This window comes from Falco punctatus (genome assembly GCF_963210335.1).
Source record: "Falco punctatus genome assembly, chromosome: 14".
NCBI classification, from domain to species: Eukaryota; Metazoa; Chordata; class Aves; order Falconiformes; family Falconidae; genus Falco; species Falco punctatus.
The window spans coordinates 21799427-21823591 of NC_137594.1; the positions used below are offsets into that span (position 1 = coordinate 21799427).

The following is a 24165-nucleotide window of genomic DNA, read 5'->3' on the forward strand; positions in this document are numbered from 1 at the left end:
TGGAACGGGTTCTGCAGCACGTGGCTCATGCATGAAGCATAACCTAGGAGGAACGCTAATTATTCCACACACTTCCATGTGTCTGTACGATAATGGCTGGGAGCCCGTGTTGGGGTGTAGGACCTCTGTTGCATGGGGCATTGTACGCATATGACTAGGTTGTGGTGGGTGCTACCAGGAGGGCATATAGCAAAAAAGCCAACTTGTTCATTTTGATTTTAAAAATACCCTACCAAACTGTCTACATGGAGACTGTGGGAAAGCTTATAGCAGATGTAAGCATTTATTAAAGCTAGATTTCTGTGCAGCTACAGTGGTTTGTTAGACACTCTGTATATACTACTCTTGGTAACATGTTCTATTCTGGGTTTTTTTGGCTTCCTGAACAAGTATGTGCTGTTGCTGTAGAAAACCTTTTCCTTGGAGAAAATGTTTTAACCTGCTCTCCAGACAAATTTCTCCCCAAATTACACATCAAGCTGGTAAATTACCAGAGGTGATTTCCGTTTCTGCAGTGGAAAAACAAGCCCTCAAGCATACAGGGAAAAGCTGACCTGTGCTACAGAACTGCAGATCAACTCCTGTAATGTGAAATCCAAAATAAAATTCTCCTAATCTTTTAGGAATCCTTTTAAAAAAAACACGTATTGAATCCATAGACCGGCTATGTTTTGCAGGTTCAGTTAAGCAACAAGAGCTACCATAATCCCCAACACGTCTGCTCTAGCACATTTGTTGCAACCTGTTGTTGTCCAGAGTGTGGATGTTGTCCCTATTTTTCCAATGTGATGGTAGCATAGGTTAAGAAGGGCTCTGCTAAGCATTAATACTAAGTCATGTCATCTTCTCTTGGCTCAGGTCGACAAGTGAGCAGCGAGTGTCAGGGTGAAATGTTGGATTACCGGCGCATGCTAATGGAAGACTTCTCACTGAGCCCAGAAATCATCCTGAGCTGCCGAGGAGAGATAGAGCACCACTGCTCAGGCCTGCATCGGAAAGGCCGCACCCTGCATTGCCTGATGAAAGTAGTACGGGGTGAAAAGGGAAACGTCGGGCTGAATTGTCAGCAGGCAGTAAGATGCTTTTCTATCACTTCACTTTTAGGTTGCTCAATTGGTAGAAGGGCTGATTTCATCTGTTGATGTTTTGCCTCGCGATGGAGATTCTGCTGAAGGCAGTCTGGCTCTGCAGGGTACAGAGGTCTGCTAGAACTTGGTATCTAGCAGCACATTAATGTGTTGGGGTTTTTTTCCCCCTCAAATACGTTTTGGATTGTTTTGCTCTGGAATTTTATACTGGATCTCTAGCAGTTCTTCTGCAGCAGCTTTCAAGTCATGGGATTCTCTCTTGGGTGCAGGATGTAGGGAAACTTACCTTTTTATAAGTTTTAAAACATTCCTTCTCCTGCCCTTGCCCCCTGTGCCCTGTCCTTGGAAATGCACTAAATCTTCTTAAAGTGCCTTTCCACTCAGTTTTATTTTTGATATTTCATTCAGCTTAAACAGTGGAAATGGAACTTCAGGGACAAGTAGGTACAGCATACTGCTGCGTGTCATTGTAGTTGCAGCCACTGGAGGAAATGTTCTCCAAAACGGGATTATTTTGCCTTTTTTAAACTCATTTTTGGCTTAGGTGCATCCTGTATGTAGTCTCTTTAACAGTTATTTAATATTTGTTCAAACTCATTAGTGCTTTTTAATGTGATATGACATTTTTGCATTTAATACTTGCTTTTAATGGCCCATGAGCCTGGAAGAGTGACATCAGTGCCAAAGTGTTAGCGCTCACGTAGGAATTTGGGGAGATGTATGCTCTTGACTTTCTGCAATATAAGAAACTACTGTAGTCCATTTTAAGTGTAAGTGTAGCTTAAGGCCTGAGCCCGAAATGTTTTCAGTTTGTGTATGTTAGCAGAGATAAGTTAATATCTGTTAAGTTTTTGTAAGGCATAGGGTGGTTTTGTGATGAAGCTTATTTTTGCAGAAATACCAGGTGTATTGGTGCAGAAGCTGTACAGTTTGAGTCATTCCTGCAGTGAGCTGTAGTGCATGACTTAGACTTTGCAACATTTGTGTGAAAAACTGAATACTTGTTTCTGTTTAAATATGAAATTGAACTTGCTGCCTCAGAATTTGATTATTTGCAAATTGTCAGATCGGTTCCTCTTGCAAATAACTTCCAGATCATGAAGTGCATGTTCTGAACAAGTCATAAGTCAGTGCAGTGGACACCCCCAAAATGATATAAGATTTTAGCCTTCTGGAGAAAAAGAATGTCTGTGGAAATCTATAGGGTTTTTTTTTCCAGTTCTCTTCTGCTTAAGCTAGTGCTTTATTTTTGTACAGCAAGTTGATGCAGCAGCAGGGCCTGTTCATGACTCCCCTTCAAGTTAAATGACCTGTTCTGTTCTCTGTGCAAAAGACAGCAGGAGCAAATTAAGTGGTGTTCTTATAAAATATGTTTTTGCCCATATTTTTGTGGGCAAGAAGAAATAGATGATTGCAAGAATAGGATAAACGTTCCAATGTTCTGGGTTCCTGTGAACTGGCTATTGTATAGCTGCTTACAACTTCTGAGGTACTAAGTCATTTACTGTTGATATTTTTGTATTTGAATGGTAATGTTTGTCTTGGTCATCACGGGTTTTGTTCTGTTTTGATGTATTTTGTTAGAATGAGCTTCCTGCTTCTACCTTCTGTGGTAGTTAATTATATTTGTAAGGAAGGGAATATTTTCTGAAACCCTTCCAGATACTGTGTGGCTTGTGCAAGACACTCAAACTCCCTGTCATATGAGATTGGCCCATATGACAGGCCATGAAGAAGGCATGTTAGGGATCCATCCCTTCGTAGTAGCTGGAGCTACTTCAGTTCCTTTTGGATACCTAGAGAGCACCTTTGACATATGCTTCTGCTGAGCCACTGCAGCTGGTTTCTCAGCTGCTTAGTTGCCATGTGTCAGCATAGCTCAGTCTTTGAGACACATGGATGGTCTCAGAAGTGCTGCTTTGGTAAGTTCATTCATGGGAGAAAGATTGACCTGTGTCAGGGTTTCTAAAAACTGTAAGCATCAAAAAGCAAGGACTGATATTTTTGTTGTCTAGTTTGGGTGGTTTTTGGGGGCTTTCTTGTCTTGCAGTGTAATTTTGGTGAGATAATCAGTTTGTAACTCTGGTAGATCCTCATGCAGATAGGATGGCTTTTTCAGGCACCTCCCTGCCAGTTTGCTTCCTGGCTAGTGCTTGCTCCACATGACTTCAGCTCAAGTCCAGCTAGACTAAAGCTGAGTACTATTGTTCCTTGCTTTCTGATGTCCCTGGGCAGTTCTTGTTTCAGGAACGAGGTGCTGATGCTCTAAAATTGACCTTTGATGGGGCTGTTGATGGTGGAACTGCTGGTCTGTGGCATCTCTACCTTTTCACCTGCAGTAACAGAGGAAAACAGCATGCTTGCTTTGGGGTTGTTCCAGCAGAGCTGGCTGGGGTGCTTTGGGCCCGCCTCCAGATGTTGTCTTTTCTATGCAGAGTCAAAAACTTGTGCTTTTAGTAGCACCATTAGGTAATGCTAATATAGCACTTTGATTTCTTGGCTAACTCAAAGCAGTGGGGCTTGTCCTCAAATTCTTTGTTGTAGAAGCTGTACAGCTAGACATACTTGCCTTAGGTGGTTTGTTTGAGGAAATTGGAAGGGGAAACATCTAATTTGGATCTGGTTTCACTTACTGTCCTGTCTGTCAAGGTTTGCTCTGGTTCTACTTGCCTTATGAAAGCAGATACTTGTCCATCTGCCAAAACCAACATAATCCCAAAACAACAAAACATAACCAAAGAACTTCCATGATGTTTTCCTGCAGGCATATGTGCTCATACCCTTTCCTGCAGGAATGAGTGATTCTTTATATTGAAAACTGTCAACAAGATATGCTCTCAAACTTTCTCAAACCCTGATTTCTTGATCTGAGAAGTTCCATTTCTTGTGAGACACCTCAACAGAATAATCTTGCATGTGAGAGTCTGCACTCACAATTAACCATGCTGCTGTGCAAGAAGCATGCCCAGACCCTATGTCTGAGAGCTGTGTGGGTTTTTTGTCTGTTTTGATCAGTGGACTTTCCAAAATGCTGAAGTTTTGTAAATGGTAGAGGAATGATGGCTTTCAGTGTAATGTAAGTGGTTTGGCCTAAGTTGTTTTTTGTTTTTTTTTTTTTGTTTTTTTTTTGTTTTTTTTTTTTAAAAAAACAACCAAAACACAAATCCTGGGTGTGTTTGACATTATTTTGCCTACCTAGGCTTTAGTACCTTGCTCACCCCAGTATATCTCGGGTGTGCACTAGCAATATGCCCTCTTAAGGGCTTTTTGCAGTTTGGGTTTGCTGTCTGAGTGCTCTGCCTGTTCTGAAACAAAGGATGGGGCTCCTGTTACTTATGCTATCAATGTACTTCTCTAGAGATGTGTCTTTTATTAAGAAAAAAAATATCAGAAGGAAATACTACTTCTGGAGCATGTCTTCCCATGTAAAACAAGCTGCTCTTTGCTTTGGGAAAGCATATAGAGCTTGGATATATTCCAGTCATGAAATAGTCTTCTGCAGATATCATTAGTATGTTATTCTTCAAAGACGGAGGTCCTGTGCTTAGGGAGGGTGGGTATGTGATGCTGTAGGTCATCAGCAGATAGATGTGTCCCTTCATTGTGAGCATCAGCCCTTAAAAAGTCTACAGCTGTCCTGGCAGTGTCTAGCACCTGTGGTGTCACTTAGTGGAAGCAATATTTTATACCAAAGCTGCTAGCAATTTGTTTTTCAGATGTGTGGCTTTTGTATTGCTCTGGTCTCATCCTTTTTTTTTTTCCCTGTTCACTCTCCTGAGCATGCAAAACTGAGCCCTTCTAAAAGGGCAGATATTTCTGCTTCCAATTTCTAATACAGCTAATAAAGTGATAGTTAATGGTTAATTTAGCTCCGTATTGGGATAAAAGTTCAGAAGGTTATAAAGTTTATGCAGCTGCTCTTCAGCTGCAAGAGTTTGTTGAGGGAGGAATATCCTATAAAACCTTCACTTCTGTTACTGGTGCCAAATTATTCCCTTGCTCCTGCAGTCAGGGCAGCTGGCTCACTGCTGCACATCTTGCACGTGGCTGAGAATCGGGACTGGGAGTCCTGCAGTTATGCCCAAAACAGGGCAGAAAGACTAGGAGGTGATCTGGTGCTTCTGAGCCGTCATACCCAGTGTGCTTTGGCCTCTTCCACTTGATAGCACCAAAAGTACCAATTAAACTGAGACCTGAGGAAGAATCCTGTCTACATAATGTTCTGGCCAGTTTATTTAATCTCTGTGTGTTAAAAAAAAAGGTGTAAGCTTCGAGGTTTCATTCACCCATTTGCCCTTGAGGGAGTTAATTCCACTAATGGTACTTGATCACTTTTTATATGTAAACATCTGACATGAAGGGATCCCAGCACTTTACATGCAGAGTATTTCCTGTCTGTGTAGGCTGTGCATGCCAGCAGAATGACCATATTCTTCTCCTTTCATTGATTCTTAGAAAGTTTGTAAAGGATGTATCACTTCTCCTGCTGATCAAGGTGCAGCTGCCTGTTATGAACCAGATCCTGGGTTGGCTTCTGTTTTTGACTGCTGTCAATGTCTTATAAAATGTTTCTTTTTTTATTACTATTTTTTAAGGGAAAATGTCCCAAGAATTTTTGAATCAACAGCTTGTTACTGCTAGGCAGCACTCTTCTGAGCTGCCTACATCCCTTAGAAGCTGAGGCTGGACATAATTAACTTTGGCAGAGAATGAGTTGCAGGAGATCCTGCGTTCCTCCCAGGCAGTCTGTGGTTTGTCCTTTTGATTACAAGTTTGCTATTGGATAAATAGCACTAGCTTGTGTTTTCTCCCAGTTCTCTGATGCTTTTTTCTTCTCCATGTTTTGTGGTGATAGGGCTCTGCCCTGAAAATTTCCTGTATGGTGTTCAGGTGCAGCCTTTGAAAGATGGAGGATAAAATTGTTACTGTGCTTGTGATTTAGTTGGGCTGGGGGCCAGTAATAAAAATTAAGTCCATACCAAGATATTAACAGTGGAAACCACCTGATGTCAGTGTGCAGTTGCCTTCTAAGCAAGCTCTTCACACCCAGCTACCCCCCTGACACCACCTCCCCCCCCCCCCCCCCCCCCCAAAAAAAAAAAAAAAAAAAGTTAGTCTGTTGAATGATGATACCAGTTTGCCCTACACATCAGTCTTTGGGAATTCACAGCTTGGTGGGGAATGAAGTGGGGCATGGGGATTCTGGCCTGAGTCATGGCCCAGAAAGCTACCCTTGTCCCCCAAACTACAGACTGAGATATAGCCAAATTCCTTTCCCCTGGCCCAGCAGACATCTCCCAGTTTCATGTTCAGATGCCATGGGCTCTGCATCTGATTTGGAAACTTAGTCCTGTGGATGCTAAATTATATTTTCTTATTAATAACAGACTTATTTTTCTGAAGCTTTTAATCAGAATAACTGTTTCACAAGAAGATGATTTGATGAAACTGTTTATATGTTGAAAGTATTTAAAAGTCACAAAGGGAGTGCTGGGATATCACAGCTTCAAGTTGGTACACATGGTGTCTCAGTCTTTGGGAAGTTTTTGTTTTCATCTTTCACTTACACAGTGACTTAGGTAGATAAAACCTGGTGCCCTGCTTTTATTATTAATAAAAAAATAACGTACAATAGACCAAATTGCAGTTACCCTGGCTTCTGAAAGCTTGAACAGGCATCCCTGAGGAAATGCTGCTTCCTGGGGCAACAGGATAGGATATTTTATCCTGTATTTCAATAAAACTTTTTTGTCCTCTCCAGGCAATTAAAAAACTGTTTTAAGCTTTGTTTGTAGTTAGGTGACTGGTCTTTAAATATTGATTGGGATTTCATTTGTTAGACTGAAGTTGTTAGAAATTCATGAGAATATGACAAATTTGCATGTTCAGTACAGTCAGCCTTATGGGATGAGATTGCCACCAAAGCATAAGGTGGATCAAAAAAACAGTATTAAAATTTTACCACTTCTGTTTTGTAATTAGCTACATAAGTGGTCCAGGTTTTCAGTTCGCCTTCAGTGTGTGACCAATCTCATCTAGTGTTCCTGGTCTACTTCATAACGATAATTAGGATTCAGCAGTGCTGGCCTCCCATGTCTGGCAATTGACTTGGCAGCACAAGCGCTTAAAACTAGTAACTGCAGAGCAGAGGTCATACCCGGCAGCGTTGTTACTGGCATAGAATCGCCACGCTGAGAGGTCGCAAGCGCTCTTGTTTTGATCATTATAATTTGTTTCCTTATCCACAATTTCTTTCTTCCAGCTTCAAACACTGATTCAAGAAACTGACCCCGGTGCAGATTACCGCATTGACCGGGCATTGAACGAGGCGTGTGAATCGGTGATACAGACTGCCTGCAAGCACATACGGTCTGGAGACCCAATGTAGGTGGCTCTCAGTTACAACTGATTATTTTTTTCCCTGTTGAGCATCCATGAAGGTTGTGTGGCTGACCAGCACAGATACTAAAACCTGTCCAGAAATGACAGACTCTAGCAATTTTTACAGAGTTGGAGGTGTGAACCAAGTTCTGTTTTCATTTATGCCATATAAGCAGGCCAAGTATTTATATAACAGGGCTGGTTTAGCACTGGTGAAGGATCTAACTATTTCAGGCATTTAAATTAAATATGTAACATTTGATGTGCTAATTTCTCTTACAATATAAGTCTTTAGCAATGTCACAAAGACAAAGTACAAGCCTTGAAAGGCCAGTTAAGCAAACCCATACTGCAGAGACAAATATCTGTTATCTTCAGGTCTGATATATATTGTCTTCTGAGCCAGAATTTATATAAAATATTCCTTATGATTTTGTCATGATTTGCTGAGGTAACTAAAACAATGGAATTTAGGAGGGTACAAATGTGCTATACAGTTGTTGATGTAATCTTTTTGAAGGAAGAGAAAAATCTTCACTGTGTTTGAATGTATTATCTATGATGGTTCATTGGAAAGACTGATTTGGCAACACTAACTGTTACAAGGAAGCTTCAGCATGGTTGTAACAGTCTGTTGCCCAACTTTTTTTCTTCTGTTTGCAGGATTCTGTCTTGCCTGATGGAGCACTTGTATACCGAGAAGATGGTAGAGGACTGTGAGCATAGGCTTCTGGAGCTCCAGTATTTTATATCTCGTGATTGGAAGTGAGTACTGTAAAACAAGATTTATCCTCACTTGATGATGTGTTTAGCATTTGGTATGCATTAGCAGTTTCTGGTAAAACAGTATAGCTTATGCTTGTTTAAAAGGGGACTTTTAAGCATGCCAAATCGGTAAGGCATTAATGCCTGTCTAGAGCAGTAGAAGCAAAAGTTGCTTTTAGAGAAAGTATGATGCCCACTTAAATCAGATACTCGCTTAGAAATGATGCAACCCTAAAAACATCTCAAGTTTGAGCTCTGAAATTCAATGCATCTTTGATTAAAAGAATTTTCTCTGGCCATACTGAATTTGAAGTTCACTTCCTGTGCGAGTGGCAGCCAGTTTTATCTGGTCTGTGCACTGCAATATGGGACTGAAGCAAACCAGACTACTAAGTGTAATAAAGAGGCACCGTGTGAGAGGCTCCCTGCTTCCATTTCTGCCTTTTTTTCAGTTTCTTCGGGTGTGATTCCAGCTTGTAGAGCAGATGTAATTCCCTTTGGAGGACTGCTTTCCCAACTCTGTCATCCAAAGATGACAGTGCTTTGTTTTAAATATGGACAGAGCCCCTTGTGCATGACCGTTGAGGAAAAAATAAGTGTTTGGCTTTTCTGAAAAAGTTTGAGAGGCGAGGAAGTAGAGTACATTAAATAGGGTTACTGCAAGAAATGGTATAATTGTTCTCAGTGACTACAAGGGGAGTGTAAGGCAAGAAGCCATGGGCTTTGATTACCACAAAGGGTATTCAAATAAAACATTAAGAATGTCTGACTCATGACAGTATCTATGGACAACATCACCAGTAGTTAAGAGCTGACGTGCTCTGTGAACCTTCTGCTTTCAAAACACATGGGGCTTCATGGACCAGAGAGTTTAGGGCTTTGTGGCTGTTTGTTTAGTCATCCCGATAACTGTCTCCATAGGTAGACAAAAATACTTAATTTTTTTCCTCCTCTTCCTGTTTCCCTTCATTGCTGGTTTCCACCACTGTTCCTGCCTGTACAGTGTTGCCAGCAGGCAATTCATTGCTTGAGCTAAACTTAAGTGATTGGAAGAAGGAAAACTGAGTATTTGCATTTTGCTGGGAGTAAAGATAATTCCAATTCATATTGCAGACTGGGCAATGTCAGCTTATCTTTCTTGTTTAACCACTGTTCGCTAGAACTGGCTTATGAAAACTGTTGTATTAGCTGTGTGCCTAACGCAGATGCACAGAGTAGAAATAATTACACAGATAATGATAAAAGTAGTAAGAAAACTGTGTCCGCTGTTATCACTTGATGTTTGCCTTCTAAATTGTTGCAGAAAACTGAAGTTTCTGTTTTGGAAAGTTGGCAATATCTCACTTGGCTTTAAGTAATTAGATGTCACCTTAAAGAGTTCTGCACTTGCAGATTTCTTGTATGCAAAAGCAAGGGATGCTGAGTCTTCAGTTAGTTCAAATCAAGAGCAGACAGTAATTAATCAGACTCGGATTTTTATGAAAGTGGTGTTTCAAAATGGCAGCAATACAAAGTACACATAACATATTAGACAAGCAAAACATGGTATCTATCTGCCTTTCTGCTGCTTTGGGATATCTAGGAGATGATTTCTCATGTCATCGTTTGGCTGGCATGCTGCAGAAGAGAATGGGAGGTGCTTCAGTAGTGTTGAAGGCTTCATCATAATTAAGGATCTTAGTGTATTTTTGCAAGATCAGGGAGTTGATTCCAAACTGAGTGACAGGCACTTTGCCACCTGTTGGTTCAGTTGGTTAGACACTGCAGACTGAATGATGTGGTGTAGTATGAAGACTTCAGTGGATTTTTCTGCCTCAGAAGTTTTTCAGAATATGAAAAAGGTTAAAAGTTTAAATGAAGTGCTAGTGATAACTTTTCTGTTTGCAGATTGGATACAGTCCTTTACCGCAAGTGTCAGGGAGATGCCTCCCGTCTCTGCCATACCCATGGCTGGAATGAGACGAGTGAGCTGATGCCTCCAGGGGCTGTTTTCTCCTGCTTGTACAGGCATGCATACCGCACAGAGGAGCAAGGAAGGAGGGTAGGTGCTAAGTGCAACTTACTGCTCTTTGATCTGTAATAGAAGGGTTGCACATACGGTTTGGAAGTTGGACACACTGTGCTAAAACTGCAAGAACTCACAAAAGCTACTTAAAAGCATTTAACGTAGGTGGTACTTGCGCTGCTTTGGATGCCCAGCCCCTCAATTGTACCTTGAAGGGCTATGCTGCTGTTCTGGTAAGGCAAAATAGCCACATCAAGGTGTGACAACGGCCCGCAGAGGGGAATGCATGCTGACAACTTGGATATATGTTTAGACACAGTGCCGGTTCTCCCCCTTGTTTTTCCAGAGAGGAATGTGATTGCTTGTAGATAGCTAGCATAGCTGCAAAATTGGTTTTATGCAAAAAGGAGTTCCAAGCCTAGGTTTTCTAGGCTGTTTCTAATTAAGTTTTGATTTGAGTACAACTTCAGCTTATGCTCCATTATATTCTTCCTATTGACATGAAGCATCCTTCCAGTTCTTCGGAGCATACCGTACTGGTAAATGTGCTTATGCTGTCTTTAAAGAAGACAGTAGGGATCTGACTTGCTGCCGGGCAGTCTGGAGATCCACCATAATCACATTTGTTCTGGTTCAGAGCTACTCAGGTTTGCTGCCCTCTTGTGCCTTTATCAAGGCACTCCCTTGAAAGCAGCTGGGTACTTCGTTTCCATTTCTTTTGGCACTGTAGCGTACACAGCCCCGAAGAGTTGATGGGTTTACACGATGGCCTGGCTTAAAAATTAATTGCTACAGCTTGATTTAAAAGGTGTTTTGTGGCAGAGATCAAATATTGATTGAAACAATCTCTTTTTTAGGAATAATTTTTTTTAAAAAATGCTGTTTCTTAGTCGGCTGAGTTGAGACTTTTAAAATTTTTTTACATTAGTGCTGACCAAAGAAATCAATAGCCACCCTGCAAATAATCTTAGAGAGAGAAAAGGCTTTTAATTGTATTTTTCTTGTGGAAACTAGGCTAAGGGAGCAGCAGTCATCTTGAAATTTAGTGTTTGAAAGCAAACTCATTAGAGGTTAGATCTGTACTTTTTTCCAGTGCTGTACACAAAATGCTAGGTAACTTCCAGTGGTTTGGATTTTTAAATGTATGATGTTTTAAGCTTCGACAAGTGCATTTGAGGTCTGACAAGCACTGTACCAGTGTCCCTTGATTTTCTACAATTTATTTCTTCCTCAGTCTTGCCGGTGCTGGCTCTGATGTGCTGCAGTGGGGATTGCTGAGAAGAAATCATACAGCAGGACTATATCGCCTTATTCTGGTCTTCCCTTTTGGTGTTGAGGGCATGAGCTATTTTGACTTTCTGCTCCAGAAGCAGTCTGGAGCTTTGAATGAAGGGATCAGTGCAGCAGATAATCTAGGGACCTGCTTTGACATCTCATTTCGAAAGTGAAGGTTTAAGAATATAAGATTGATTTTAGTGGAATGAAAGGAGCCTCCATCCAAACTAAATAACGTAGCTCCGAACTCTTGAAGCCTGGTTCACTGATGGGGCCCCAGCAGACTTGTGCTGAGCACTACAGGAAAACTACCGTGCTTTCTGGGTTTGCACATGGCATTTGTGGTTACTCACAGTACCTTACCTGACAGCATCTTGTTTGCATTGTATGGGTGTAGAGACCCCATACGCTAAGTGCTCTCTGCCTCCTTTGCAGCTATCACGAGAGTGCAGAGCAGAGGTCCAGAGAATCCTCCATCAGCGTGCCATGGATGTGAAGCTGGACCCAGCCCTCCAGGACAAGTGCATGATTGACTTAGGGAAGTGGTGCAGTGAAAAAACGGAGACAGGGCAGGTACTATACACAGGAACGTTTCTACTTCGTTTGCAAAGTTGGAGGGGTGGGAAGGGCAAAAAGGGGATAAAGGGACATCTTGTTAGCTGTCTCTTTATAGCTGAGACTAAATTAAAAATGAGTGCAGTTTGAAATGTAATCTACGCTAGACTGAGGGATGAAGGCAATACGAAGCAGCTTTGTACCTACTGCGTGGCTTCAGTAGGTTGAAAAGGGTAGTGGAATGAGAAGGGGAAGGGCATAGTTAACAAGCAGGACTTCAGTGAAGTAACCCCACCCCACCCTGGCTCTTATTTGTAATATTCTATTACAAGTTTGGCATTTCCCACATAAACTTTATCCTGTTTCCATTTAGCAAATACTGACATGCTTCCTGTGTTTATACAGAACTGAACTAACATCTGCTGCTACTTAACAAAGTTTCAAGACTCATGTTAAATTGCTGTGCCCCTGCAGAGCTGTAGGGAAGGAGCCATTCAACAGCAGATGCAGTATGCCATTGTCTTTTTGACATGCCAATCATAGGTTGTAGCTTGGATAATCAGCCTCTCATTAAGGTTATGCAAAGGGCGAATTAAATACGTTATTCCAGAAGTGAAAGCACATTATCATGCGGCTTTTGAGAACAAGCAGTAACATCCTAGACCAACATCCTCGATCACTGCTATGTATATGTATTCTGGGAGTGCCAGTAGAGGAATGGGATTAAATGAGACAGGACTTTACAAGGAGGAGGGCAGTTTCACATGTGTTACAGTATTTCAAGCCCAAATGTTCAACTTGGGTTCTTGGATCACACACTAAAATGTCTGTTTTTGTAGGAGCTGGAATGCCTTCAGGACCATCTTGATGACTTAGTGCCTGATTGCAGAGACATAGTGGGAAACCTCACTGAGCTGGAGTCAGAGGTGAGCAGTTTTCAGCCTGGGATAAAGAGACTAGTTGAGCATGTCATTTTGATAGTGATGAAAAAAAATAAGGTCAGAGTACCTGCAGAAGTGTAGCTCTCTGAGATCAGACAGAGACCATTCTTTTTACCCCATACAATGGAGATTTTCATGAGGCATTCTTGAGGAAGAAAAATGAGCAACAGTTCAGACTAGGCTGGTGATGACATTTCTCCTGCTTAAAAAATTCGCTTATGGTACTGAAGCTAAGATTTCTTGCACAGGTAACCAAGTGACCTTTGATACAAGTCAAGATATGTCATGGGACTTTGTTTTTGGTCTTGCTTGCAAATAGTTTTGAGTGCTATATTGCAGCTTCCCTCCTTCCATCCCCAAAATTTTGCAAGAAATAGCTGCTAGGTTTTCAGTGAGGTCAGCAGCTTTACTCGTGTTAAGAAGCTGCATATTTAACTGTCTTGCCCCAAACTGTTTCCCATATCTCTTAAAATTTACGTTGTGCCCTAGGGAAGGCTTCCTTCCAATGGTTACAAAATGGTTTGCTCGGAACTGTCATAAATCTTATCACCTTACACTTAGGTGGTAGTTTTTCTAGTGCCGTAGCATCCAATTCAGAGGAGATTGGCCACATTATCCAAGCAATGAGTTTTGGTGGAGACCAGGCTCTTCCCTTGAGCTGGAAGGCTTGTCTTAACGTTTACTATGTTGTTGGTAAGGGTGAACCATAGGATTTCCAGAACTGAAGGGCAAAGCTGGCTGAATAACATCTTTCAAATCCCTGTAAGCTGAGTTCAGTTTAACTTGTTACCACAGGTGGACTTTTTCCCAGAGCCTTTTTTCTTGTCCATTCACTGTGAAAACAAAATACTGCATGTTTTTTTGCAGGACATTCAAATTGAAGCCTTGCTGATGAGAGCGTGTGAGCCCATTATCCAGACGTTCTGTCATGTGAGTGCTCTGTAACAGTGTGAATATCTTTTGGGGAAAAAGACGGGGGGGGGGGGGGGAAGGTTAGAGGTTTTAAATATTAGTTCTTGGTGTACTTGAAATACTTCAAAAGTAAAATCAGGTAAACAGTTACAAAAGTCTTTAATTAAAAAACCACCCTAAAGTAAAAATTCGTAGTTCCATCTAGTGCTTCTGCTGTCAGAGCCCTAGCATAAAAGCTAGTGTTTGAAGATGAAAATTGCCCTGTAATTGGAAAAATCAGTAAAAAAACCAAACTTTTTTCCTTTTGCCTTGCCTGCAAGCAGTGTGTCTAGCCAGTGCACTCTGTGCACCTGCTCAGTACTGCTGAAAAAACTTCTTAGGTTGCTCTAGCATTGAGTAGTTTGATAGCAATGAAGGCATCCAACTAATACGTCGAGTAAGCATTGAGTCTCTACAGGATGTTCTCCTGAGTCTAAAGTGTGCACGTGCCTGGGATGGTTCTTTTCTGAACTACATCTATAAATATAGTTATGTGGTGGAGTTGGGCGGTACAGCTCTAGGGTGGTCTATTGATGGTGAGTGTAAGCTCACAATAGAGAGCAAGACTGTAAGTTCCATTACTTCCTGGTCACAGTGGGCTAAATGAGTATGAAAATCATGACTTTCAAGCCTTTCATCACTTCTTCAGGAGGTTGCAGATAACCAGATTGATTCCGGGGACCTGATGGAGTGTCTAATACAGAACAAACACCAGAAGGAAATGAATGAAAAATGTGCAATCGGAGTTACTCATTTCCAGCTGGTAAGATACACTTTTCTCTGCTATCAGTGGAAACCTGTTCTGTTCATTGAGGGTGGTGACAGGAATTAGCTAGTTATGAAACCCCTCCTTCCTTGAGATTGATTTCCCACTGTATTTAAAGTTTTCTTGTAAATTCAGACAGTTGTATTTGCATGTCTGGTCATAAATGGTTGCTTCTGGAGATGATTTATTTTCCGGCCCTCCTTCCTCCCTGGTGTGTGGTAGATAGGGTCCCACCTTCTGCGGCAGTGCAGCATTTCCCCTTGCTTCCTCATCAATAAGTTTTGGACAAAAGCATTTGCTGATTGTACAATTCAACAAGGTTCTTTTGGGTAGCACTTTTCATTATTCTTTTTTCCTTCCAGGTGACCAAAGTTTGGGTTTTTTCCTCATTTCTGTCTTGCAGGTTCAAATGAAAGATTTTAGGTTCTCGTACAAGTTTAAAATGGCTTGCAAGGAGGATGTGCTGAAACTTTGCCCCAACATCAAAAAAAAGTATGTAGCACCTGACCAAACAGCAATGTGAACGTATAAATACGTAATAAAGTCAGAGGATGTTTCATGACAGGACAGAAAATGCTGGATTTCCTTTAAAGGCTGATTGTTTTGTGTGTGAAAACTTAGTGACTGCATTCTGCAGATGCTTAAGGTAGAGGCATTGCCTGCCTCTTCAAAAATGACTGTTTTACTCTTGCATACAAGTCTGTCCTCTGTATTTTTCTTGCTTAGAAAATAGCTGACAATTACAATTAGTGGTCTGTGTGTCCCAGGATGTTTTATGTCCTTGCTAGATCTGTCGTCTTCTAAGATGCAGGTTACTGTTGTTCCAGTTGCTGCTCTGGGAAGGGGAAATAACCCACTTGTTTTAGCTGGTTTATTCATTTTGGTATAAGAGGTTTTTTAATAGCCTACTGCAATGACATAAGGCTGAATTACACACAAGGTCAATCCTATTCGTGGATAGCAAGACTATTTGCATTTTATGATATAAATGTCCTTCCCATAATGCAAAAGGATTTCTTGCAGTGCCATGTGGGTATTCACCTTCGTCTATTTCTAAGATTAAGTAAAGCTTTGCTAAAGTGCTCATGTGACTTAAGAGCAGAGGTCTTGCTGGGCAGGGGTGTGCTGGCATTTTGATTATCTTCCTGTCTGCTGATCTAGACTCCAATTAGACAGCATCAGATTTAGGTTTTAATTGGGATCCAGTTACTCTACATAGAGCTGTACCCAGGCCAGAAGTAAGCACAGGTCCACAAGGACTTCGTTGTGTTTGGATTCTTGGGGTCCGTTTCTCCAATGTGGTGATCCAACACCAATCTTGGCTGATCTGAGTGAAGGGTCTATGAGTAAAAAAAGCTGTTTTCTTTTCTGCAGGGTGGATGTAGTGATCTGTCTGAGCACAACTGTGCGCAATGATACTTTGCAGGATGCCAAGGAGCACAGGGTCTCTCTGAAGTGCCGCAAACAGCTGCGTGTTGAGGAGCTAGAGATGGTAAGCATGCATGAAACTCTTGATCTGCCCATCTTCTAGTGAGGTCCTTCAATTAAAGCTTCCTGGTTTGTCCTCCCTGGAAAAAAAAGGAAGCTCATTTGTAAGACATACCTAATTTATTTTTTCTAGTCTTCTTACAATACGAGGCTCAATTGCCCTTCACGGTGAAAGTAATGATTGTCTGCTTTAATGCCTTAAATATAGTCTCGCGAAGGCTAAAGCAAGCTAAATAGTCATTGGAATTTCAGCTAAAGTGATTATCTTTAGTGTTAGATAGTGACATGCAACACGTGCTGATGTCCTTAAAGTCCTCTAGGAGAGAATAAAAGCTTCATTTTACAGGCTGAGGAAACAAGCACAGATGAAGCAACTTGACTGCAGCTGCTCTTAAGTTGCTCAGTGGATAAACAGGAGTAGTATTTGTTCTGTAGGCAAGGCTGCCTCTCAGCTTCCTGGCTGCAGTGCTTGCAGCAATGAACTCTTAAGGCCTTTGTCTGGTATATATTGTTTGACTGTTAAAGCTTCACCTTAAACAGGCCCGTATCAGAAGAGGCAGCACTCTTGCCTTTGTATGGAATAATCCAAATGCTGAGCATTGTTAAAAGCAGGAAGCTTTATTAACATCCTCTAGATCACCCAGTAGATGGGTGGCTATTAATATGATGTTTAGCTTTCACATTAAAAGATTTTAGTTGTCTTGGACATTGGTGTTGATGCCCTTTTAGGAGGAGCAGTGGGAGCAAATTACCAGCTCTAAAATTTGGTTTAAGCCCTTTCTTTGAGTGTAAAAAGCCAACTGATCACTGCATGGATTTGCAAAGCTGATTTCCCACTAACACCACTTCTCACAGCCAAGACCCCTACATTCAAAGAAATGGACCTACCTACTGTGAGAGTTGCTTGTTTTTTTTGTGAGTGGAGGGTTGTAGTTAATAGGTGAACAAAGTAAATTAGTCTTTAGAGTGCTACTTAAAAGTTCATACTGTAATTTATCCTGCAGACCGAGGATATCAGACTTGAACCAGAGCTCTATGAGGCTTGTAAAAGTGACATCAAGAATTACTGCCAGAACGTGCCCTATGGCAATGCTCAGGTAATGGATTTTATTAATAATTTACAATTTAATTTGTACTTTCATTTCAGAAAACTTCTGAAGAAGGCTTTTGCCCCTGTGAGTGCAGCTTTAGATTTTCATTTTGATATCACTGAAATCTTTTGGCAGTATTTTGAAATGTTAAATCTTTTTTTCACTGGTTCACAAGTATTAATACTGGGTGAATACAATGCTGTGAGCCCTTCGTTCTGCAGTTAATGCTAGTTTTATGCTATTAGCAGCTGGTTACTGCAAATGTTGCTGAAGATTTCTTAGGCATAATGTCTGCAAGATGAGGTTTGGGGTTTTGGAGTAAGTCCATTTCCATCTCGTTAAATCTTTGTGAGAAGATGAGCTTAAAGCGCATCCTGGAGCTAAGCACGGGTAATGAGTTTTGATAAAATCCAAGCGTTGGGAACTTAACTGCACAAATCAGGTGAAGATAGGCATTGGAGCACACATAGCTGTGTGTTTTGAGCAGCATATGACAGAATTTTGTCAACATGTCTGTTGTGGTTGTAACACTCTCATAGATTATTGAATGCCTGAAAGAAATCAAGAAGCAGTTGAGTACCCGGTGCCACCAGAAGGTGTTTAAACTGCAGGAGACAGAGATGATGGATCCAGAACTGGACTACACACTCATGAGAGTCTGCAAGCAGATGATCAAGGTAATGGTAACGTGCTGATTTAAGAGGGTGAGGTTGGGATATAAGAGCTCTCTCGGTTTTGAGCTTCCCATAAAAGCTTTTTACAAGACTGCTGTGGTGGTTTGGTGCTGTGGTGGTTTGGAAGTTTGATTGCTTCTTCCCCCACCTCCCAAAGTAATTAGTGTCTTAACTGTGAATCATGCTGAGTTTTCTTCAGGACTCTTCTCTTTCAACTTTACTTCCTCCACATATCTGATTAAAGCCTGTGCACTAATAAATTTGTCTTACCAATTGCCAGCAGAATTGAGGAGGAAATCTGTGCTGAGGCTTCTAATGCAGTTTTCATCCAGTTGGCTTGGGTTTGGATTGGCTTTTAGCAAAGGTGAAGAAGTTATAATTACAGAGAGGAGTAACATCTTCAGTTTACTGCTGACCTGGTGCATACAGACTTCTGTCAAACTAATAAAGCAGGCAAAGTCATGCAAAATTTAGAATTAGAAATGCTGGCTTAAAGTGCTACCTCGTGAATGTTAATTCAAGCAGCAGTGAATGTTAATACAAGACAGTATTGCACAGGACAAGATACTACTTGCACAGTAGCCAAAATTGCAAGCCCTGAAACACAAGTATGTGTGGCCTGTATGCAGTACCCTGACTCCATACTGTGGCCAGAGCAGAACGTCTTGAGAATTTATTGCTCTTCAATACAGACTCATGCTTTTTTAAAAAGACCTGTAATCTCAGCAAAATCATGAAGATTAGAAGATGCAACAGCCTTATCTTACACCCATTGAATTAGTTTGTAACAAAAGAAATTAGTACCTTGATCTGAATTTTGGTAAGCTGGTTAACTTTTAACTATCTCATTCTGAGCGGGAATGGGAAAATTAGTATCAGTGGGCTCTTCTCTGCTTTCTCATTCCGTATGGTCTTTGTCCCGAATGTTACTAACGAAGACTACCTGTTGCTTTGTTCAGCCAGCATTTATGCAGAACAGCGGTATCTGTATGGACTTTTAAAGATTCTCATTTTAGTTTCTGGAATAAAGGGGGAGTGGAAGTAGTTGGGTGTGAGACCTAATTTGGTAGGTATGTGCTGTAACTTAAGAATAGAAAATAAAGGCAAATTGCTTTTGAAACTGCCAACACAAGCTGGTGCCTAGAAGCCAGTTGAGCCTGTACGGCTTAGTGCACAGTCCGTAACAGAGATATCCATCCCCGCAGTTGATTTGGAATAGCACTATTCTTGTTAACAGGAGGTGTTGGGGCTAGGGCGTGTGTCTGTATACCTCTGGCTTGGGCAAGTGGTTGTTGTTTTTCATGAATATAATTGGTTGTTTTGTTTGGGGTTTGTTTTTCAAGTGTTTAGTGATGAAACTTTGGTTATTTTTGTTTCTTTGGTAGCGGTTTTGTCCAGAGGCAGACTCAAAAAATATGTTGCAGTGTTTGAAACAAAACAAGAACAGTGAAGTGATGGATCCTAAATGCAAGCAAATGATTACCAAGCGCCAGATTACACAGAACACAGGTATCATCTTTGGAAAAAACTTGCCTGCCTGAGCTGTTGAGTGATCTGCATGGCTGGAAGAATATTCACTTTGTTTTCATTTCCTTCATGGTTGTCAGTGCACACACTGACTTTATTCAGTCAGGTTCTTGAGGGTCAGCATGTGTTATTTGATCCACTTTATTCCTGAAGCTCTTACCTCACCAGTTAAAATTATGTTGTGAAAAAACACTATTTCCTCCCGAAATTAAATTAATTGGTGGTACAATGCCATCCAGGAAATTTCTGTGAAATCTCTTTTGAAGTGTTATGTTCTGTCATCTGAAGAGATGTGTACTCTAATGAAGTTCTGTCATCTTTCCTGGTTAGATTACCGCTTAAATCCAGTGCTCAGGAAGGCGTGCAAAGCAGACATACCGAAATTCTGCCAGAATATCCTGAACAGGGCCAAGGATGATACAGAGTTGGAAGGGCAAGTCATCTCATGCCTGAAGTTGAAATATGCAGACCAGGTGAGTGGAGCTGATGCATGCAAATAAGAAACTCTGCAGGTTTGTGCTGAGCAAGAGTCACTGAATAACATATCAAACTTGGGCTTGTGGTGTGTTCAGTGTGGGTAACAAGCAGACTGTATGTAAACGAATTTTTTTACACTTCCATATAAGTATTACAGAATACGTAAGTTAAAATGCAAGGTGATTGATTTATGAAAATAAAGGTCCTTGAGTGCGTTAATGACTTTCTCCGCTTAATAGCGTCTCTCTCCAGACTGCGAGGACCAAATTCGAGTCATAATCCAGGAATCAGCTCTTGATTATCGGCTGGATCCCCAACTTCAGATGCACTGTTCTGAAGAGGTAGGAAAAGTAGCTCTGCACCTACTTACTCAGGATGAAAACTCTTCTCATGTTTCATGAAGTCCCTTCACATAACAGATTTTTGTTTCTTAAAACATGAGCTCTCCTGATAATGAAGCCAACCAAAAAAACCCCCATAAAACCCCTTTGAACTGTTCCTAGATAGTCAGGTTTTCTGCTTGTGACTTTTGCCAATATGCAAGAATTGCAGTTTCCTCTGCAGTGCTAATATGAAGTTAATTTTTTCATCTGGGATTTCAGCAATACTTGTGCTATGGGAAAAATACTGCTTTCCTGTTAAAAAAAAAAATATTAGTTTTCTGGTCTTGTCAACCTTAACCTGGAGTACAGTCAGGTTTTTGAGCTTTTACTTTCAATAGCTGAATCAGCTATGCCTTAAGTATTGCTTATTTCATATATTACCATTATTTCTATACTGTTTTCCTCCCAGCCTTCCTCCTTAGTAAAGCAATATCGACTTTTTGCTGTTGGGTTTCGAAGGGTATGCATATTGCATGAGCCAGGCTGCGTTTGGCTCTGGGGATTCTGAGGGGGGAAGTATCTCATCATGTGTTCTGTAGCTGCACCCTGTGATGAGCTAATGTATTGAGATATAAATGTGCCAAGAGGCAGAATGATTGTTGTGAACTACTTATGTTAAAATACTTCTTCAAAATAGATTTCCAGCTTATGTGCAGAAGAAGCAGCAGCTCAGGAGCAGACTGGGCAGGTGGAAGAATGTCTGAAAGTGAATCTGCTGAAAATAAAAACAGAAATGTGCAAGAAGGTAAAGGAAATAAAATGAATGTGCTCTAAAAGATATCCCATCCCTGCAGAAGTCTGATTTTTCTTCCAGATCGCAGCCCTGGCCATGTTCTAGCTAGTATGAAGCCAGAGCTCTGCAAATTTCCTTATGCATCTTAGTTCTGGCCTGCAGCAATTCAGTTTCAATGTGCCGGTGAAGATTGTGCCGACAGTGCCTCCTTTGCAATTCTAGACTTGGATTCTTTCTTGATTATGGTTGCCAAAGTTTCTTGTTACTAACCTGTTTTCTGTTGCTGTCTCCGTTGCAGGCTTCCTGAGTGCTGGGTATGGCCTAGGCACTGGCTGTGCCCCAGGGCTGTAGGAATTGCCCCATGGCTGTGGCACCTTATTTCTAACTCAAGTAGCCCGGGCATATTGACTTTGTACTTTAATACGGGTATTTTAGTGAACATAACTACGGTAACCCTTATAAACCAGGACATTTAATCCAGCCTAAACGAGCTTTCATAGCCTCATCCAGGCACAGTGGTGTTTTTTTCTCATGATCCTGGATTTAAAAAGATGATGCACCTTTCAGAAACATTGAGCAGTGTGAATTTTTTTTCTCCTTTTTTGAGATGTACTTGTAATTTTCCCCTCCCCAGGAAGTGCTCAACATGCTGAAAGAAAGCAAAGCAGATATATTTGTTGACCCAGTGCTCCACACAGCCTGTGCCCTAGACATCAAACACCACTGTGCTGCCATTCCACCAGGGAGAGGACGCCGTAAGTGCTTATGCTTTACTCGTATCACAGTCCTGAGAGCCTTAAGCTGCATTTTCTTACCAGCATTATGTGAAGTTCAAGATACCTCCACCAGTTTTTTTGTGGGTAATAGGGTGGAGCAGCTGCAGAGGTGGTAGATGCCACTAGAAGATCTGTATCGAGTCCTTCCTTACGTTGAAGGCGGGACCTGTTCTTCAACCCTGATATGATATCAGTGCAGTGTTATCTGCAAATTGTAGGAGTCTATCATATGTTCCGTCATTCAGATGGTTTCTGACAATAGTCTGTGATACCAGATCCGTAACCCTTCTATGAAATCCTTCCTCAGTTAAATCACATTGAAAATGAGCTCTTAGTATATACATGGACTGAGGTGCCCATGGGCTCATTTTTCAGTGAGGTTTGTCTCCCACCCTGTATCAGCTTCCGACCAGATAAAGCTCCCAAGCTTACTTAAAACAGTGTTGTGTCAGACTGTATCAAAAGTGTCCCTAGAACGAAATAAGCTGCTGCTTAAGCAAATCAACTGGGTTTCACAAGATTCGTTCATAGCTATTCCCCAAGCTCTGTTCTTTCGTTTTGTCAGTCTTTGTCCATGGTTGACTACTTTATTTCAGTTTAATTTCATCTGTCAAAAATACTGAAATCCTTTGATCTTTTTTTTTCTTCTTTGCTTAAATATGTCAGTGTTTTTCTTTTCCAGTACTAGAGACGGCAGGTAATCTTTACTACGCTTTCTAAGTTCACATAGCTCAAGGCTTTGAGACTTAATCAACTGTTCCAAGTCCTCCAAGACTGAGTTCAGCAAGTTCAGACCACTTGAAACATGATTTATTGAAGTATTTCCTAACCCATTCTTTTCCTGTTTAAGGTCAAGCAAGCTCTTGCACTTTGTTACTGCTATTACGTTAGCTAGCTGCATAGTATGTCTGGCTGCTTAAGGAAAGCTAGTGGGGAAAACAGTTCTGAACTTTCCCATCTTTCTGAGTTTATCTGGCTTTAAAAATAGCAGCTAAGTATTTTCCTGATTGTCGTCTTTCATGCTGGTTACTGAATGCCTTTCTGAAATTCTGGGTATCCTTTATTTCTATTTTGTCATAATTCTTTTCATGTGTTTTCTGACGTGTTGGCACTGAGGGTGTGCAGAAGTCTGTAGCTTAGAGGGCGATCTGCCTCTTGGACTGACAATTGTGTTTAGAAAGTCTGGAGTTAGCATTGCAAACTTTTTGAACAAAGTAACTTTTCATTGCAAAACAGAAAGCGTCCTGTTAGGGATTATTCATGTAAGGCAACATAAGTATAAAATACAAAATTTTATGTCGGTGTCTCAAATAAGCTTATGAGTTAGCTAGGCTGCTCCTTAGGCACCCAGAACATTGTGATCCTGTTTCCTTTCACAGGACAGTGTGAAAACTGAGGAAGTTAAAATTTTCCAAAACACTTTGTTGATCAAAATAAACCCTTAACAAGCCTAAGGAGATAACATTATGTTTTCTGCTGAGCTGAATGTAATCAGTTCTCTCTGGAAGGTAGTGGCATGGAATATAGAACACAGCTCCTTGAAGGTGCAAATGTGTAAGACTTTATAAAATGTCTTGTAAATCACATGAATTACATCTTGGGTATGTACTGTAATGTTTTTTGAAAGTCAGAATTCCTTGTGTCTCAAAATGCAGCATTTATCATGAATCTTAGTGAAATTGCTAGCTTCAAGGGTACAGCAGGGCTTTGTGTATAGCCTGTCGGGCTGGCTGGTCTGTTTAGCAAGCTATTTAACAGTCACCTTTTACGAGAATTGAAGTGTCCCTTCCAAGCAGCCTTTCTGTAATGTGTTGTTGAAGCCACTGTTTCTATTTTGTAACACCCATCTTCTGCACATTACAGAAATGTCGTGTTTAATGGAAGCTCTGGAAGATAAACGTGTGAGGTTGCAGCCTGAATGCAAGAAACGCCTTAATGATCGTATTGAAATGTGGAGCTATGCTGCAAAGGTCAGTATGTGCAGGATTTCCCTTTTTGTGCATTGGATCTTTCTGTCACAAGCTATTTATGAAAAACTTTTGAACTGTGATGAAATTCTTATATCTGAAGTTTAGCATTTTGAGTTTTGTACAGAAAAATTGAAAACAAGTCTTTTTTTTTTTTTTTTTTTTTTTGAACTTGGGTATTTTACTTTCTGTGTCTGGGATGCATCTTCAACAGTGCAGAATTTAAGTCTTTTGTGCACACAGGGCTTGGTCTCCTGTAGAGAAGGTCTGGGGCAATGAAATGGGTGAGGAGAACTTCCTGTTACAAAGCTCTCCTGAGCAG

The 24165-nt window shown here is 41.0% G+C and overlaps 1 protein-coding gene across 1 annotated transcript in view; it reads left to right on the forward strand.

Moving 5' to 3' along the window:
* Positions 1-24165, forward strand: part of GLG1 (golgi glycoprotein 1) — an 87028-nt gene that overhangs the window by 57371 nt on the left and 5492 nt on the right. The window contains exons 8-25 of the mRNA XM_080410935.1: positions 859-1073; positions 7351-7472; positions 8133-8234; positions 10122-10275; positions 11950-12087; positions 12909-12995; positions 13878-13940; positions 14611-14724; positions 15131-15219; positions 16102-16219; positions 17220-17312; positions 17846-17983; positions 19366-19489; positions 19838-19980; positions 20224-20325; positions 21005-21112; positions 21735-21855; positions 23740-23846. Coding sequence (XP_080267061.1) covers positions 859-1073; positions 7351-7472; positions 8133-8234; positions 10122-10275; positions 11950-12087; positions 12909-12995; positions 13878-13940; positions 14611-14724; positions 15131-15219; positions 16102-16219; positions 17220-17312; positions 17846-17983; positions 19366-19489; positions 19838-19980; positions 20224-20325; positions 21005-21112; positions 21735-21855; positions 23740-23846 — 2138 coding nt within the window. The remainder of the gene's footprint in view (positions 1-858; positions 1074-7350; positions 7473-8132; positions 8235-10121; positions 10276-11949; positions 12088-12908; positions 12996-13877; positions 13941-14610; positions 14725-15130; positions 15220-16101; positions 16220-17219; positions 17313-17845; positions 17984-19365; positions 19490-19837; positions 19981-20223; positions 20326-21004; positions 21113-21734; positions 21856-23739; positions 23847-24165) is intronic.